Below are 19,460 nucleotides of genomic sequence, written 5' to 3'. Positions count from 1 at the left end.
AGATTGCAGGCCTGGGTATGGCTATTACCCCCAGTACTACAACTTAAATTAAAGTTATCTTTTTGTTTTATCAGTTTTTGTTCTGTTGTTCTGAAATCGACTCATTTGTGTCCACAATGTTTTTTCAAATTGAAAAAAAAGAGGTTGACATGTTTGTCAAATGGTATTTATCCATAAATAAATTTATACGTTTCCAAAATTATTTTGTTGTCCTTCTTGCTCCTTCCTATGATCTGTCTTTTCCAGTCTCTATGCTCTACCTTACGTTATGATTATTTGTCGTAGACTCTGCCCTGTTCTTCAGGTTACGTTCCCTAGCTCTTCTACCTTGCCTGTGTTCCTTGTGTACTTTTTTGTGTATGTTTTTGAAGGCACGTGCATTTTCACTGTCACCTTTTGGAACAAGCTTTGCCGTGACGTCTTGCATGCGTCTTCTGTACCTTAGCCATACATTGTCGCTGTGTGACCCTTGCATGCGCCTGGTTGTAACCGTGCCCTCCTCTCTGTGCCTCAGCCGGGTTTTCCATGCTTTCTTGCACCCACACTGTTTCTTGCACTGTGCTTTTTGTGCTTCTTTATCAGAAGGCTTTTTCGATTATTGCTACCTTTAATCTCTGTTGTGTTCTGATCTGTATGAGCTGCGTTGAAACCTTACGTGTTGTCCGTACCCACCTGTTACTGCCTATGTTCTACTCTTTGCCCAGAAACCTGCCCCTGGCATGTGTCTCTTCAGGACGTTGTGTTGAATCCTGCCTTAGACCATGTCTTGAACTGACGCTCCTCCTTGAATGAACCCTTGAACCCTGGCTTGCCTGCCGGATGCACGTAGTCTGGCGTTGGCTGACACAGGTCCGGAGAGTGATGACTGCGGCCTGATGTCCGGAGATGATGTCCACATCATGATGTCCAGACCGGTTGATCGTTGCCAGATGTCAGGAGTCATATGCCACCTAACCCTTGTCTGAACCCAGGCGTGCCACCTAGCATAACATGCCTTGGATGTTGGCGTGCAGTCGCACGCACCTTGATGTGTATCACTCTGTCCTCATCATTAAGTATTTACACAGTTGTTACCCTAAGCTTTAATGACGAGAATAATAATCTTTAATAATAATCTTTATTTTTAGATAGCGGAAACATATTCCACAGAGTTTACAGTTTGCACACATTATTATCACTGTCCACAATGGGGCTCACAATCTAGATTACCTATCAGTATGTCTTTGGAATGTGGGAGGAAACCGTAGAAGCCGGAGGAAACCCACGCAAACACGGGGAGAACATACAAACTCATTGCAGATGTTGCCCTTGGTGGGATTCGAACCCAGGACTGCAAGGCTGCGCTAACCACTGAGCCACCGTGCTGCCCTGTGTCCACACTTGGTCTTGTCTTGTATCATGCACATACTCTTTTGTCAGACACACTTGTGTCTTCCTTGAGCCGGCCTTCTAGTTACAGCAGTCATAGTGCCTCACACAACTTTTATTGCCCCTGAGACACTCCATGTATTGGTGGTGGTTCCTCACAGTGTCAGCTCTCCCTGGTTGAGTGTGTGCCACAACCTAGATCGTCAACAGCAAAAGAGACCGTCATATTAACCTTAAACTATGGGATGTGTCTAAGTACATGTGTGAGTACGTGTGTAAGTACGTGTGTGTGAGTGCATGTGAAGTACGTGTGTAAGTACGTGTGTGTGAGTGCATGTGAAGTACGTGTGTAAGTACGTGTGTGTGAGTGCATGTGAAGTACGTATGTGTGAGTGCATGTGAAGTACGTGTGTGAGTACGTGCGTACGTGTGTGTGTGAGTGCATGTGAAGTACGTGTGTAAGTACGTGTGTGTGTGCGCATGTGAAGTACGTGTGTAAGTACGTGTGTGTGAGTGCATGTGAAGTACGTGTGTGCGTACGTGTGAGAGTGCTTGTGAAGTACATGTGCGAGTACGTGTGTGTGTGAGTGCATGTGAAGTACGTGTGTAAGTACGTGTGTGTGAGTGCATGTGAAGTACGTGTGTGAGTACGTGCGTACGTGTGTGTGAGTGCATGTGAAGTACGTGTGTAAGTACGTGTGTGTGAGTGCATGTGAAGTACGTGTGTAAGTACGTGTGTGTGAGTGCATGTGAAGTACGTGTGTAAGTACGTGTGTGTGAGTGCATGTGAAGTACGTGTGTAAGTACGTGTGTGTGAGTGCATGTGAAGTACGTGTGTGTGTGAGTGCATGTGAAGTACGTGTGTGAGTACGTGCGTACGTGTGTGTGTGAGTGCATGTGAAGTACGTGTGTAAGTACGTGTGTGTGTGCATGTGAAGTACGTGTGTAAGTACGTGTGTGAGTGCATGTGAAGTACGTGTGTGCGTACGTGTGTGTGTGAGTGCTTGTGAAGTACATGTGTGAGTACGTGTGTGTGTGAGTGCATGTGTGTGAGTGCATGTGAAGTACGTGTGTAAGTACGTGTGTGTGAGTAAATGTGAAGTACGTGTGTGAGTACGTGCGTACGTGTGTGTGTGTGAGTGCATGTGAAGTACGTGTGTGTGAGTGCATGTGAAGTACGTGTGTAAGTACGTGTGTGTGAGTGCATGTGAAGTACGTGTGTGTGTGAGTGCATGTGAAGTACGTGTGTGAGTACGTGCGTACGTGTGTGTGTGAGTGCATGTGAAGTACGTGTGTAAGTGCGTGTGTGTGTGCATGTGAAGTACGTGTGTAAGTACGTGTGTGTGAGTGCATGTGAAGTACGTGTGTGCGTACGTGTGTGTGAGTGCTTGTGAAGTACATGTGCGAGTACGTGTGTGTGTGTGAGTGCATGTGTGTGAGTGCATGTGAAGTACGTGTGTGCGTACGTGTGTGTGAGTAAATGTGAAGTACGTGTGTGAGTACGTGCGTACGTGTGTGTGTGTGAGTGCATGTGAAGTACGTGTGTAAGTACGTGTGTGTGAGTGCATGTGAAGTACGTGTGTAAGTACGTGTGTGTGAGTGCATGTGAAGTACGTGTGTAAGTACGTGTGTGTGAGTGCATGTGAAGTACGTGTGTGCGTACGTGTGTGTGTGAGTGCTTGTGAAGTACATGTGTGAGTACGTGTGTGTGTGAGTGCATGTGTGTGAGTGCATGTGAAGTACGTGTGTAAGTACGTGTGTGTGAGTGCATGTGAAGTACGTGTGTGAGTACGTGTGTGTGTGCATGTGAAGTACGTGTGTAAGTACGTGTGTGTGAGTGCATGTGAAGTACGTAAGTACGTGTGTGTGAGTGCATGTGAAGTACGTGTGTAAGTACGTGTGTGTGAGTGCATGTGAAGTACGTGTGTGTGTGAGTGCATGTGAAGTACGTGTGTGAGTACGTGCGTACGTGTGTGTGTGAGTGCATGTGAAGTACGTGTGTAAGTACGTGTGTGTGAGTGCATGTGAAGTACGTGTGTAAGTACGTGTGTGTGAGTGCATGTGAAGTACGTGTGTGTGTGAGTGCATGTGAAGTACGTGTGTGAGTACGTGTGTGTGTGCATGAGAAGTACGTGTGTAAGTACGTGTGTGTGAGTGCATGTGAAGTACGTGTGTGCGTACGTGTGTGTGTGAGTGCTTGTGAAGTACATGTGTGAGTACGTGTGTGTGTGAGTGCATGTGTACGTGTGTGTGAGTGCATGTGAAGTACGTGTGTAAGTACGTGTGTGTGAGTGCATGTGAAGTACGTGTGTAAGTACGTGTGTGTGAGTGCATGTGAAGTACGTGTGTGTGTGAGTGCATGTGAAGTACGTGTGTAAGTGCGTGTGTGTGTGCATGAGAAGTACGTGTGTAAGTACGTGTGTGTGAGTGCATGTGAAGTACGTGTGTGCGTACGTGTGTGTGTGAGTGCTTGTGAAGTACATGTGTGAGTACGTGTGTGTGTGAGTGCATGTGTGTGAGTGCATGTGAAGTACGTGTGTAAGTACATGTGTGTGAGTGCATGTGAAGTACGTGTGTGAGTACGTGTGTGTGAGTGCATGTGAAGTACGTGTGTAAGTACGTGTGTGTGCATGTGAAGTACGTGTGTAAGTACGTGTGAGTGCATGTGAAGTACGTGTGTAAGTACGTGTGTGTGTGCATGTGAAGTACGTGTGTAAGTACGTGTGTGTGAGTGCATGTGAAGTACGTGTGTGCGTACGTGTGTGTGTGAGTGCTTGTGAAGTACATGTGTGAGTACGTGTGTGTGTGAGTGCATGTGTGTGAGTGCATGTGAAGTACGTGTGTAAGTACATGTGTGTGAGTGCATGTGAAGTACGTGTGTGAGTACGTGTGTGTGAGTGCATGTGAAGTACGTGTGTAAGTACGTGTGTGTGCATGTGAAGTACGTGTGTAAGTACGTGTGAGTGCATGTGAAGTACGTGTGTAAGTACGTGTGTGTGTGCATGTGAAGTACGTGTGTAAGTACGTGTGTGTGAGTGCATGTGAAGTACGTGTGTGCGTACGTGTGTGTGTGAGTGCTTGTGAAGTACATGTGTGAGTACGTGTGTGTGTGAGTGCATGTGTGTGAGTGCATGTGAAGTACGTGTGTAAGTACGTGTGTGTGAGTGCATGTGAAGTACGTGTGTGAGTACGTGTGTGTGTGAGTGCATGTGAAGTACGTGTGTAAGTACATGTGTGTGCATGTGAAGTACGTGTGTGAGTACGTGTGTGTGTGAGTGCATGTGAAGTACGTGTGTAAGTACGTGTGTGTGCATGTGAAGTACGTGTGTAAGTACGTGTGAGTGCATGTGAAGTACGTGTGTAAGTACGTGTGTGTGTGCATGTGAAGTACGTGTGTAAGTACGTGTGTGTGAGTGCATGTGAAGTACGTGTGTGAGTACGTGTGTGTGAGTGCATGTGAAGTACGTGTGTAAGTACGTGTGTGAGTGCATGTGAAGTACGTGTGTGAGTACGTGCGTACGTGTGTGTGTGTGTGTGAGTGCATGTGAAGTACGTGTGTGAGTACGTGCATACGTGTGTGTGTGTGAGTGCATGTGAAGTACGTGTGTAAGTACGTGCGTACGTGTGTGTGTGAGTGCATGTGAAGTACGTGTTTCTAAGTACATGTGTGAGTACGTGTGTGTGTGTGTGAGTACAGTGCAAAGCAAAATTGCAAACAAAAGGGTTGGACCAGGAAATTATCCTTTTTTTTTTTTGTTCAAACAAGTCTAAACTTTATTGACATGTGATGCTGTAAAAACGCAGACAATTCCAGATTTCAAAAACGCAGCAAAAACCGCATGTTTTCCGCAGCAAAACCGCAGCAAAACCGCACCGCGGTTTCTGCCAGCACATGCGGTTTTTGGTGCGGAAAAAAACGCTGGATAATCCGCAACGTGTGCACGTAGCCTTAAGCAGTTAAAAAGGTTTATCCGATCATAACATATCTGACATCTGGCGAACCCTGTGATCGTGCAATTTTTACTCCAGTGGCTGTCAAATATAAAAGACTAAACAAAGATGAATAAAAACAGCTCCATTTAATGTGTAGCGGCTGCTTTAAAAAAAAAAAAAAAAAAAAAGAATAGGAGATATTCTGCAATACCCACAGCAGTCGCCTCACGCTGTCACATTGAATGGATCTCTGCTTTGCAATGCCGCTCAAATGCTTACATCTGGTGACCACCGATCCAATAGAGAGGTCATTAATATTTTGTGACCTAACAACCTCCTTAAGAAGCGGTTGTCGACTGGAGGAGAACCCTTTTGAACATGAATGATGTGAGAAACATCATATAATTCATGCAAAGTATTTAGAAAGCTGTGTAATCTTTTACGCAGACTATATCTGCACTTCTCTCCATTTAAGATGCCGTCAAATCCCCAATTGTCATATACAGTATCTTCCAGATAAATTTATGTCATATGACTCATAAAAAGAAAAATAGCCATTTTACAAAGGACAAATATTCCGTCAAAAGAATTGTCTGCAAACAAAAAGTAACCGTCCAAACAGGTATTAATCACCAATATACATTTACAGGAAGACGGTGATTGATGGCGACAAGAGGTCATTAAGCAGGAAGGTAGGGTTCATCGGCTGTATTCGTCCTGTCTCTGCACATCAGTCATCCCCGTGCATCTAGCTAAGGGGCACAGAATAAATCCGTAGTGTCATTCCTTTCTGGGCAGATCTGTGTGACGCATGGAGGATGAGGTACTGATGAAATATGGTGGCGCTTTCTGGACCTGAAATGCAGCGGGAATAAACCTCCCATTCAGATACACAGTGCACGTGTAAGCAATGGAAGCGTCTGCCGTTGCCCCTTCGTTGTGCCGACAGTTGGATGACCACTATCGAACACGGAGGTGCTATCCTGGAGATAACCACAAAGTTCACCAGCTCCCGTAGTGTACCTGTGAAGATCCACGGCATGGAAAGTAGAAGCCCCTGCTAGGCTTGAGATGCAGACAAAGCAAATGAAGATGTCCAGTCGTTTGGATATAAAAGTTCATAAATGTATTAGTAGGGCTTAATAAGTTTCAAGTACATTAAAAAATATTGCATGAAGGCAAAAACCGACGCGTTTCGGACACAGAGCCATCCTTAATCATGGTCTCCTAGCCTGAAGATGCCATTTATCACCAGTGAGCCTACGTATCATGGTTTAGTGTATGTGAAAGTTCGCAATGTACTCAATAAACGAGCCCATAAGGCTCAATTAGTGTAACAGAGGCTGAAATAGAGTCCTGTCGGCCAGCAAAGTCCAGTCAAAATGCACGTACTATACGGTATTTCTTACTTTTACATGGGAGTCTATGGGTGATTATTGCCATTGCATGGCGTCCATCACAAGCATTTGCTATATAAAGACATCATGCGTTTTTAATAGCTTTTTATATCCATATCCAGTATACCAAGGCCATTACAGCCTATGGGTGGCACAAGCCTAGTGGTAGCATCCGTCACCCATAGGCTAATGTCATCTGTTAAATAGAGAGAAGAAAAGCTCATGGCACATACAGTAAACCGATACCATTAGAGCGTAACGGTGATGGATGCCTCCGTTTACTTTATACATGGATCTTTTCTCAGTATAGACGTTCAACTGAGGCCAAAAGTGCAATATGAACATCGTACATATTCAAGATGTGGCTGCATCAGTAGTTTATGAAGGAGAAAAGTAATTATTTTTTTTCTTAGAGAAGACAAGCACCTTCCTAATACAAGTCAATGTTGTGTTAGCTTTAGATGGAGCAGACTGGCATAGTGAACAAACATTTAAAGAGAACATGCCATCAGGATCAGGCATGATACACTATAGATATGGGCATGAATCTGCTGTTATGCCGATTCAATCGATACGTTCATTGTAGAAATATGCAGCCTGGTTATTCTTTAATCACCAATAGAAGTTTTGGTGCAATACGTTGTTTGTGCATCGGAGCAGGCAAGGGTGGTGGGTCTATGGGTAGGGTCCTCATCTCTGCCACGGCTGCCTCTGGTGTAAGGATCTACATACGGTTTAAAATTCTGCGCCGGCGCTGTACTAGCTGTCGGTGGCGCTTGCGCAGATTGATCTGATTGCAGGCTTCGGTAAAATGGCGCCGGTGTCGATGCAAGTGCAGATTGAGATCTCGGCTCAATAACAAGCAGAGATCTCAATCTGAGCATGTGCCGCCACTTTATGCCAATATCTTTAGTTTATCATGCCAGATCCGATGACAGGTTCTCCTTAATTAAATCGGTCAAGTTAGGGATGCTTATTCAAACCGGCTAATCTACAAGAGCAAGGATGTGGATTCTTTCAATATAACATAAAATATGCATCCACTAACGTATATTATATGAGGCAACACTGTAATATAATATACACCCCCCCCTTCGGGGTGGTGAAAAGGTGAATAAACCGCATGTTTTTTTTTAACCAACGAATCAGACTCGTGTGTGCGCACCACCTTTTGAGAGCGCACACCTTACAAAATATATGTGTGATGTGTATGGAGCACAGAAGTTTTCAACATTGAGCCGTGAAAATTTAAAAACAAAAACATTTTTCAAACAAAAAATGTTTTTTTTAACTCCAAACTTTGCATTTTCATAAGTGTAACAGGAGAAATTGCACCATACAAGTACGCAGATACCCAATATGTGGAGGAAAACTGCTTTCTATTGGCACCATTTTCAGGCACATGACATTTTTTGATCGCTTTCTATTTGATTTTTGGGAGGTAGAATCAACAAAAACCAGCAATTCAGGAATTGTCATTTGTTTTTTTTTGCTTTTCTTATATTGTTCCGATGTGGTAAAATTGATAAGGCAGCTTTATTCTTCAGGTCTTCTATTTTTAAGCATAAATAAATGTATTTATTGGAATATATATATATATATATACACATACACACACACATACACACACACACAGTATATATATTTAGTTTTTTACATTGTCCCAGGATAGGACATCATCATACAGTGACAGATTGTTAATCGGATACTCTGCATTGCTTCTGTAGAGCATCAGAGCAGCGTCTGACATGCAGGAAAAGAGGCAAGTCAGCTCCTGCTTTTAGCAGGCAATGAAAAGCCACCATCCCTGAAGGACTCTGCGTCCATTTTGCAGCCAGGGGTCACCATGGAGATCATCAGCACAATGCGATCTCATGTGCAATGCTTTCACATAGAGCGGACACCATAACCCAATCGAGGCAGCGATCAGCGTAGGCCCCCGCGATCCCGGCGCCATACATGTACTGCTATTTGCTTGAACATGTATGGCACTTGTTGGTAAGGGGGTAAATGTCCATAAATCATCCGGCTTTAACAAAAACAGCCTCTCCTTGGTACAAAAGGTAGAACAGCACCAAAACGGAAAATAAACAGTCCCTATATAGTACAGGCTTACACCATTTAAATGTCAGACCTTCACTTTGTACCTAGTGGATATTGAGCCACACAAGCAAGGTTATTTCACCTTGCTACTAACACCATAAATGATACTCTGGACTTCCTTATATTAGCCGTATTATGCCCCTGGGGTGGGGATATGTGAGCAGCAAGTCCCACCAATCTCTCTGAACGCTTGTAAACCCAGCCCTGGACATGCCCTATTAACTGTCTCAGCACTATATGTGCTGGAGCCTGATTTTCATGGGCTTACATCACTGAGGCTACCAACCTCAATGATATATATCTCCCCTCAAGCACTTGTCCAGCGGCCATTTTACATACCCTCCTCTGTCCAAAGTCGGGGGGGTTTGGCATCTTCCACCATCAAACTGTGGACCCTTGACAGAGCATCTACTTTGCCATGTAGATTAAGCTTCCTGTGCCTATGCTCTATATGGAAGCTAAAATTCTAGAGTGCTAGGAACCACTTGGTTACTCGGGCACTGTTCCCCTTCTTTTCCCACATCCACCTCAGCGCGACTTGGTGTGACCCTAACCTGAACTTTCTGCCTAATAATTAAGTATCTTAAAGTGTCCTGTAAGCTTGCGAGCAGGGCCCTCATTCATCTTGGTATCTGTTTTGATCTATGTGTTTATTGTTATGCTGTAATGTCTATTGTCTGTAATGTAAAGTGCTGCGAAATATGTTGGCACTATAGAAATATAATAATTTTAAGTGTCAAATGACCACTTGATGGCCTACCACTCCAACTCCACGATGTAGTAGTTTTTCTTACAGGGAGATGGTTTCCAACTCATACATCATCAGGTGTTCTTCGCCATTCACTTTCTGAGACAAGACAGCACTTAATCTGACATCTGATGCGTCCATTTGGACCATAAACTCTTTGGAGAAGTCGGGAGCCACCATCAACTCTTGGACTATACTCTTAGTGGAGGAGTTCCTTAAAGTTACCGCCTTCGGGTACAGTGCAGCTTAATCGAGTACTACTAGGATATACTGGTGTATTCTCTCTGGTAGACTTGATCAGGGGTGCTACTAAATCCAAAGGTGACCTCAATGATGGGTAGTGGCAATAAGAGAATATAATAAACATACCATCTATCAGTGACAGCCGGCCAGGAGAACCTCTGAAATATCCATTCCTGGATTTTGTTTATTCCCAAATGGCAACCTAAGATATGAGTATATGCCATGTCTAATAACCAGCATCTGAAGGGTTCTGGTACCAACAACTGCTCAATCACCTCGCCCCTCTGCTTAGTGACACAATTTAATAATTCCTTATGCATAGCAAAATAAGGATATCGGGTTTCAGCTCCCGATCGACTCCACTTAGTACAGCGACATTATCAAACACTCCTTTAAGAGCTAGGTCCCTGAGTTGAGCGGTAGCAAAAGTATCCCCTGAACAACCCCAGCTCAGGGATGTAGGCCTCAGGGGACGCTGCCTCATCACCAACCAACAAACAAAAGGGAAATCCATCAGACTCTGGCTGTTCTGCGTTTTCTTTAAGGGTGACCTTGCTGTCGTCTGAGTAACCAGGAGACCCCACTTTCTCCCACAAATCCCAATGTAAAGGCAAAGTCACGCCCTATTATTACAGGGTGTAATAGGTCCTTGACTATTCTAACCTCATTGGACTCAATACCACACTTAGTGACAAATGATCACTTAGGCAGGCCACAGGGTAGTCTTTAGTATCCTCATGGATACAGCGAATGCCTCTCTTTCCAGGAATCACCCAATGAAAAAGTGTAGCCCTCACTAGGGTTACCAAACTTCCAGAGTCCAACAGACAAATCACTGGCACTCCGTTCACCGATTCAGGACATATCTGCGGCCAATCATTGGGTTGAGGGTGAACAGTGCAGGCAGGATATCCATAATACAAGCAACACCAACCTAGGCTGCAGTCCATCAGCTGAGTGATTATAGGGCAGCTATGTGACCCAGGGCATGACACCTCCAACAAATTACATTATTGGACGGGGCCTTCAACAACAACTCAGCTGGTTCCTGGGCCGTTAGACGCCTCCTGGATGTGGCTCTAGTCTCTTTCTTTTTGGTGTCAGCCGCCCTTTGAGAACCCAATATGAAGATTGTAAGATTCCTTGCTTTTTCCAAAGGAACCCTCGACTGCCTGGTACCTTTCCAACAGGTCATCGGCATTCTTGGGCTCTCCCTGGGCAACCCAGGACTGCATCGGCCTCAGAACAAAGTGTATGAACCTGTCCACGACGACCCACTCCACCAACTGCACTGAACATTAGGATTCCGGTTGCAACCACTTTTGAACCAGATGTAATAAGTTAAACATTTGGGACCGGGAAGATTGGTCACTGTGATGGGCTCAGTGGAGCACCTGTTGTGCCACTTAGTCAGAGTTATCCCTAAGTGCGCCAGGATTTGTGGCTTCAACTTGGTGCACTCCTGTGCATCCTGCTAGCTTTTTCCAGGTTTATATCACTGAGGCTAACATCAATGATACATACAGGTGCATCTCACAAAATTAGAATATCATCAAAACGTTAATTTATTTCAGTTTTTCAATACAAAAAGTGAAACTCAGGGTAATTTCAGAGTGATTTCAAATGTTTATTTCTGTTAATGCTGATGATTATGGCTTACAGCCAATGAAAACTCAAACATCATTATCTCAGTAAATTAGAATACTTTATAACACCAGCTTGAAAAATGATTATAAAATCCAAAATGTTGGCCTGCTGAAATGTTTGTTCATTAAATGCACTCAATACTTGTTCGGGGCTCCTTTTGCATCAATTACTGCATCAATGTGGCGCGGCATGGAGGCGATCAACCTGTGGCGCTGCTGAGATGTTATGGAAGCCCAGGTTGCTTTGATAGCAGTCTTCAGCTCATTTGCATTGTTGGGTCTGGTGTCTCTCATCTTACATTTGACAATACCACATACTGTAGATTCTCTATAGGGTTAAGGTCAGGCAAATTTGCTGGCCAATCAAGCAAGGTGATACTGTTTTTAAACCAGGTATTGGTACTTTTGGCAATGTGGACAGATGCCAAGTCCTGCTGGAGAATGAAATTTCCATCTCCAAAAAGCTTGTCAGCAGAGGGAAGCATGAAGTGCTCTAAAATTTCCTGGTAGATGGCAGCACTGACTTTGGTCTTGATAAAACACAGTGGACCTATACCAGCAGATGACATGGCTCCCCAAACCATCACTGATTGTGGATACTTCACACTAGACCTCAAGCAGCTTGGATTGTCTGTCTCTCCTTGATTTCCAAGGTCTAGTGTGAAGTATCTCTTCAAGAAAGCTTAGAGCCTGCAATGACGCCCTGCCACCTCACCACCACCAAAGCTGCCACAATCCCTGAACCTACTGTCTCCTTCCCCATACCCTGTAGACTGTAATCCTGCAAGGGCACGGCCATCTTCATTCTGTACCTGTTAGGGACGGCGGAACGCACTAAATATTAAATAACGTAAAGTGTGTTCACCACCCGGGGTCCACCGTGCAGAAGGTGTAAACACTGCTGTTAGATAATGGCGGACGTGTAATAAGGCGAAATAACGCACGCGGGTTAGACGTCACCCGGGGTGTGCTGAGCGATCTCAGTTTATTCACAGAGAGGTGCCTAAGTGTTAAACACAAAAGGCTGAGCCTGTTAACGTCACAGGTCTCACAGGAGTACACGCACGGTATATGGTCACAGGAGCTGGGCCCTAGGCCCAGGGTCAGAGTCCGTCTAGACCTACCGTGCGTGCGGCGTCGCAACTGCGGACGCCAAGAGGAGCTGCAGACTGCAGCGCGGCGACAGTATCATGTCCGCCATGTCTGTCATGTATACCATGTCTGTTTTGCCTCATGACCCTGGGAGCGGTGTGCACGCACATCTCATGTCTGCTATCCTGCATGTTCCCTAGAGCAGTGTGCACACTCACCTCATGACTGTCGAGCTGCGGGATGCTTGCGTTTCTGCTCTGCCTTCTGTGATCGTCTCGTCATGTCTAGAACCCCTGATCATGTGTCCTTCCTATGTTCCAGCAGAGGCTGGTTCTGCATTCATTTCTGCATGTCTGGAACTCTGATCATGTGACCTGCCTAGGTTTCAGCACTGGTTCTGCTATCATCTCTGCATGTCTGGAATCCTGATCATGTGACTGCTCCCTGTGATCCTGGAGGATCTGAACTGGAAGTTCTCCCCTGGTCCTGACCCAGAAGTGGAGGTGCTATGCCCTATATCAGACCGCCCCTTCTGATGCTCAGGGCCTGAGTATTGTGTTGCTTCCCTGCATGGCTGCTTGGTCTGCGGGGTCGCTCCCTCTATTCTGTACCCTTGCACTCTGCTATGTCGTGCCTCTATGCACACGCTCCGTGCTCGTATTCCGTCTCTTGTCTCGTGTTGTCCTTCGTGCCTTGTTTGTCCTCGCTATGCTTCCTTGTTATGTTTTGCTCTGTATCCTGTCCCTGACGTCTCTCTCTACACGTGCAGGCCTCCGTTTTGTACTCTGTCCTTGGCGTGCCTCTCGGCACGCGCAGGTCTCGCCTTGTACTTTGCCCCTGGCATGTCCTCTGCATACACAGGACTCTGTCTCGTACTCTATGCCTTGTCTATGATACTTCGTGTGCTCTTCGCATGCGCCTGGCCTTCCTAGTCTCCTGTTCGTGCCTCAGCCGTGCCCGCCCTAGCCATGCCCACCTGCCTGTGCCGCAGCTGTGCTCGTTGGTCAGTGACAGCTGTGTCACCTGCTATGCCTCAGACGGGATCACTGGAGTCGTGCCGTCTGTCAGTGCTGCAGCCCGTCCAGCTAGCCAGTGCCCCAGCCGTGCTCTCTGTGCTTCTTTGCACTTCACGCTGCCTCTGCACTGTGCTTTAGTGCTCCCTTGCACTCACAGGCCCTTGCCTGCCCCTGGCGTGTCCTCTACATGCACAGGCCTCAGTCCCTGTACCTGTCCCTGGCGTGTCCTCTACACATGCAGGCCTCCGTCCTTGTACCTGTCCCTGGCGTGCCTCTCTACACGCGCAGGCCCTCGACCCGGAACCTGACCCTTGCGTGTCCGTTGACACGCATCATGTCTCTAACTTTGTCTTGTCTCCTTGCATGGAACCCTGGTCTGATTACCGGATGCCTGGATCCTGCCGATCCACCAACAGAGCCACAGAACCTGATGTCCCGGTTGATCTTCGCTTGCTGTCCGGAGTCTGACGTCATCGTGCCTCTGCCTACCATCTTGCACGTACCATGCCTTGGACTTTGGCGTGCCCTTGCACGCACCTTGCTATGTGTTTCCAGTGTGTTTATGCTTGGTACCTGTTTGACCCTGAAGTGTTCCTTAATGAAGTTACTTTGAACTAACGTCTTGTCTCGCCTTGTCTTGTTTCCCTCAGCCGGCCGTCTGGTCCAGCTGCCGTGGTGGCTCTCCCCCTTGGTCTTGCCCCTGACACTCCCTGTATAGGGGGTGGCTCCTCACAAGGTCAGCTCGCCCTAGGGGGGTGGGTGCCACGGCCCAGAGGGTCCACTCATTCAAGAAAAACGTCTCAGCGCAAGCTGACGCTCGTCACAGACAGACACTGCCTCTAATCGACAATGCCCGGTAGCAGGCGCACTGTCAGACGCTAGCACTGTGGAGGATGCTAATGTAACTAGTAGCTTTCCACTGGCTGGCGCTGACTCTAAACCTAAGTCGCTATATACACTCGTAATATCAGAGGGAGGGGATCTTAATTAGTCATTCGCAGGTTCATGCATCCATCATGATTCACACAGTAAGCAACCAGAGACTGTACTAGCGCATGGCCGAGCGGCCATGCGAACCTTTTATAGCCGGGACCTTCCGGAAGCTTCCAGATCCCTGAGATGGACCAATCAGATCACGAGAAGGACCTGGGCATGTGACTCCCGATCTCCAATGGGAGATCGTCTCGTGAGCATGCCCAGTAGAGCGATGGAGGGACTTCCTGCTGAGCAGCCTGCATTGCTATTGCTGACCCAAAGGTGGCAGCAACTGCAAGACCCACAGAACAGGACTGGGCAGAGCATCTGGGATGCCAGGACTGCTGAGCAATCTCCTCTGCATAGATAATGGGAGACCGCAGAATGTGAGGCTCTGGATTCCTGTTGAGCCGCTGCAGGAACCCGACGCCTAACAGTACCAGTCTGTCATTGTTAGTCTGTAAACTGTATTTTAGATTTGTATCTTGTATGTAACCCCTTCTCATGTACAGCACCCTGGAATCAATGGTGCTCTAAAAATAAATAATTATATGATACATACATTTGTAGACTGAGCCCTCGCGGGCAGGGTCCTCTCTCCTTCTGTACCAGTCGTAACTTGTATTGTTAAGATTACTGTACTTGTTTTTTTATTATGTATACCCCTCCTCACATGTAAAGTGCCATGGAATAAATGGCGCTATAATAAGTAATAATAATAATAAGAACAATACACAGTCCACAAACCGCAGGAGGACAATATACAGCAATATATGCCAAGAATAGCTCTCATACTCCTACTGCCGGCTGTAAAACTTGCTAGCTGAACTGTAAACTTCTAGTGGACAGTAAAAGTTTTATTTAAATAGAAAAGTCCTGGCAGGATTTATTATTTTCCAGAGGACTTTTGTCTGTGTGCTGGGCACCGCGCCATGTGTACAGATTGTGCTCCTAATAGCTCATTCACCTAGAGCAGGAAGGTGCAGCCAAAGGTCACTGGCAGCACACATTCAGGATCTGTTCACACAGTCGTTATTGCAGTGACTGCTGATGATGGCTGGACAAGGCTAAGACCATGAATAATACATATGTAATGTGGTCCCGAGAGATAACATGGAAACTAATGGATCATGGAAGCATGTGTATTATTAAATAAGAATAATACCAGAATTAAAGGGAACCTGTCAGCTGATTCATTCTACCCAAACCACAGGCAGCAAGAATCAGAGCCTGGCTGTATGATCGCAGTCAGATATACAATATTGTCATCTAAAACACTCCAACATTTGAGAAAAAATATAGTTTGAAGATCCGGCCGGGTACCATAACCAGATGCCAGAAGACTATTCTGGCTACACCCTTGGCTGCCCCTTCCTAGCACTGCTTCAGGTAAATTGACAGATCTCTCCTGAAGTATACACATGAAAGAGACCTGTCAATCAACTCGTGTGGTGCAGGGAGAAGCTGGCTGGACTAATCTGGTCTCTAACTGTGGTCACCAGCCAGATCTTCAAAACAAATTTTCTATGAAATGCTGGAGCGTTTCAAGGAAACGCGGTTTATGCCCACGGTTTGGGCAGCACGAATCAGTTGACGGGTTCCTTTTAAACATTGGAAGCAATTCAGTATTTAGGCCCATAAGTCATTGCTGTACAGGATCAAACCACCTAGACTAGGAGAACTATGTTTCAACCCACAGGCATAAAGATATCATTACACATACACGTGGAAAATGAAGCAACAAATCAATCCTTAAGGCGCTCCTCCTAGAAAAATGCTCAAAATAAGGCAGCGATGTACAGAGTGAGCATGAATTCAACAGCATCATGGGAATATATGCGGCTTTCAAGTTTGAGTCCGTGCATCGCGGTACGAACTCGGACGTGTGAAACTGGCTTCAGGCCAATGAAATCAACTCAAGCAAAAAAAAATAAAAAAAATCCATGTACAAATACAGCACCAAAAAGAATCCAAAAGGTTTGGGCCATAATTTATCAAGTCAATGTATCAAGTAAGGTGTTCTGCACGCTCATTGTGATGATGGGTGCATTAGAGTAAGATGCGCCATATCCATTAAGAGGAATGTGCCTCTCAATAAATTTGGCGCGTATGTCAGCTGCTGTTTGGTGTAAAAAATTACTTGCACCACCTTTGTGGTGTACAAAAACAAAATGATCAAAAAGGACAACAACATGAACCCAACTAGCTGTTATTACAGAAAAGTCTTCATCATACAAGGTCTATAATCTACAATTTACTCACCATTTTGATGATCATTTTTCGGGGGTCTTCGATCCAGTTTGGCAGGATGTTCCTTGAGCTCATCTAGAATACCCTTATTGAGGCAGACATCAACATGTCTATTAAACGCTGCCATGTCAGAGGTATCTTGCAGAATGTTGCACACTGGACAGATGAACACCGTTTCTACAGGCCTCACTGAAGAACTTGGTTGTGACTCTGCTTTACTCTCGTCCGTTTTCACGTCACTTTTTATTCGATGATTTTCCATAGGGTTCTTACAATTAATTTCATCTTGGCAGGGGTCCTTATGTACCTGTTGGTCATGGATGGCGCGCATTGTGTTTTTATCAATGACAAAGTCATCCATGTCTTCGAATGGTGTCATGTTCACCATTTTGTTTCTAAGGTTCTTTATATGGATATCTTTCCCAAGGCCGTCAGAAAAGTCTTCATGACTCTTTTTGGCTTTATTATTATTTGCTCTAAGTACGTTCTCACATTTGCCTATTATTTCAGTGTTATCGGAAGGAGGATATTTACTGAGACATCGGTCAATATGTTTATTAAATGCCTCCAGATCCCAATCACTCTGCTTCATCATGCAAATAGGACATGAGAAATCAGGTTCTTGGCAAATCTGGTCCACCTGGTTAATGTCTTCCCGCTGGTCGCATGGAGCCGGTGTCACGCTCTGCTCCCTGCTCGTGGACCCTTGCTCCCGGCTCTCTTGTTCCAGCTCCAGTTGTCTGGCTGCACGTTTCTGATTAAAGAAACTTTCTCTCTGTGGGGCCGGAGTCTGAGTTACTTGGCCAGAACTGTCTGCCACGTCTGAGCATTTTGATTTTGTGGCTTTTAAGCCCAGGAAACTAATGATACTTTTCTGATATTTTCTGTCATCTTCGGATAAAAATCCAGAAATCCTTACACCTAAAAAGAAAAATGACAATAGTTAAAGAAAAAAGTCAAAGTGGAGTTCTGTAATGATCTAAATAACATTCTTGGATTTCATGCTGGGAAGATACACTTGGGATTTTAATGTGACCAGTGAATTTATCCTTTGTTATCTTCCCATCCTCTACACGTGTTCTCCAGGGACACAGAGGGAACACAGGGACTTTCTTCATGATGTCACCCACCTTAACAAATCTATCATGTACAGAAATGTTTCCCAAACTCCTGTCCTCAAGGCCCCCATCAGATCATGTTTTCAGGATTTCCTTAGTATTGCACAGGTGATGGAATTATTATTATTAAGGCATCAGAAATTGTCACAGGTTCTCTCACCCGTGTAAAGTATCTTCCGTTGGAATCCGTGAGGACTGGAGTTTGGGAAACACTGATTTAGAGCTTCCACCATCACTAAAATTAAAGGGAACCTATCATGTCTCCAAACATTAGTTTTATACAACATAACATAAGGTTAGATCATAGAACAAAAGAGCAAACAGAATTTATCATTCACTATCTTAACCAAAACCATAAGACCCATGTCAGGCATCAAATATCACAATTTATGACGAGAGAATGCTCATCACCTGGGGACTAATGTTAGTCAAAGTGGAATGAAACCAAGGCTTCCAAACCTTATTAAAGTATATATTTTTATATAACACCCTCTTATAGGAAGCTGTAGAATTTACCATGTTGACCCAGTGCGAAATTTGTGAAGGTCTTCTATCCATCCATTTCAAGCCGATAGCCTTGAGAACCAAAAACAATGCTTCCATAAGAGTGCGAGGGTAGTGAGGCCAAGTCTCCTCATCAAGGATTTCTAATAAACACCCCTTATGGCAGAGTGGTACAGGGGATTGTATGATCTCAATGAAAACAGTTATGACAATACCACATCAGGTGTATAAAATCTGCCATCTCTTCCCCACACCTATGGCAATAAGTAGTGCTGGATCTACCCATTTTATATAACTTGCTCGGAGTCAGATAGCATTGATGGACTATATACAGTACATGTGGACTATCATGCAATTAATTGCCAGTGAAACATATTGTGGGGAGGTCAAGGCTTCATCCCAATCCTCCTTTGATAGGAAGAGAATTTCGGTCCTCCATTTGGCCTCAACCAACAATGGTGATGAGGAGTATCTCCTGCTTATTAACTGGGTATATAAAAAGGAGATCATCCCCTTGGGTCTCTGGCTCCTTAGAATCTTAATCAGGGGGTATGAGGATGTGAGTGTGAAGAGCCCGCACCTTGCCATCAAGCCTGACGTCACTATTACGTCAGAAGGATCACGCAATGCAGTGTTCCCACTATCACCAACGAGATGTTCCGCACCCCCTGGGGACACGCAAGATCAGCTTGGTACATTTTTACACTGACAAACCCTGTCCACACAGGCCCAAAGAGGCACGGGGAGAGAGAGGATGTGGCACCACACTTGCCAAAAACCCTGACAGGCTGAGGCCGCTTTCAGTAGCACCAGTGAAACAGAGTCTGGTCAGCCTGGCACCAGTTCCTTGTTAGATATAAGCCCGGTACGTTATCAGGGTTATATGGGGCCAGAAAGCAGCCCCAGTAGCATGGAAAGTTAAGCCGAGAAACTGACGTATGGATTTGTTGAGTTTGATAAAAGTGCAGCCAAAGTTTAAATTATATATTTAATTGCCTTAAAGTGAACCTGTCGACAGGATTTTGCGCAGTAAACTACAGACCGTGTCAGGTTGGTGCAGTTATACT

The 19,460-nt window shown here is 45.3% G+C and overlaps 1 protein-coding gene across 6 annotated transcripts in view; it reads right to left on the bottom strand.

The window, feature by feature from the left end:
* POLK (DNA polymerase kappa) overlaps positions 1-19,460 on the bottom strand; it is a 125,382-nt gene that overhangs the window by 12,772 nt on the left and 93,150 nt on the right. For 5 of the 6 annotated variants that reach the window (XM_073584098.1, XM_073584102.1, XM_073584101.1 and 2 more), the window contains one exon: positions 16,784-17,692. The exons of the other annotated variant lie outside the window; for it this stretch is intronic. In XM_073584098.1, coding sequence (XP_073440199.1) covers positions 16,784-17,692 — 909 coding nt within the window. The remainder of the gene's footprint in view (positions 1-16,783; positions 17,693-19,460) is intronic. 6 annotated transcript variants of the gene reach the window in all.

This window comes from Dendrobates tinctorius, unplaced genomic scaffold, assembly GCF_039654945.1.
Source record: "Dendrobates tinctorius isolate UK_male_01 unplaced genomic scaffold, ASM3965494v1 ptg000083l, whole genome shotgun sequence".
NCBI lineage: Eukaryota > Metazoa > Chordata > Amphibia > Anura > Dendrobatidae > Dendrobates > Dendrobates tinctorius.
The sequence above is the reverse complement of the archived record's forward strand: the minus strand, read 5'-3'. Positions and strand labels throughout refer to the sequence as shown.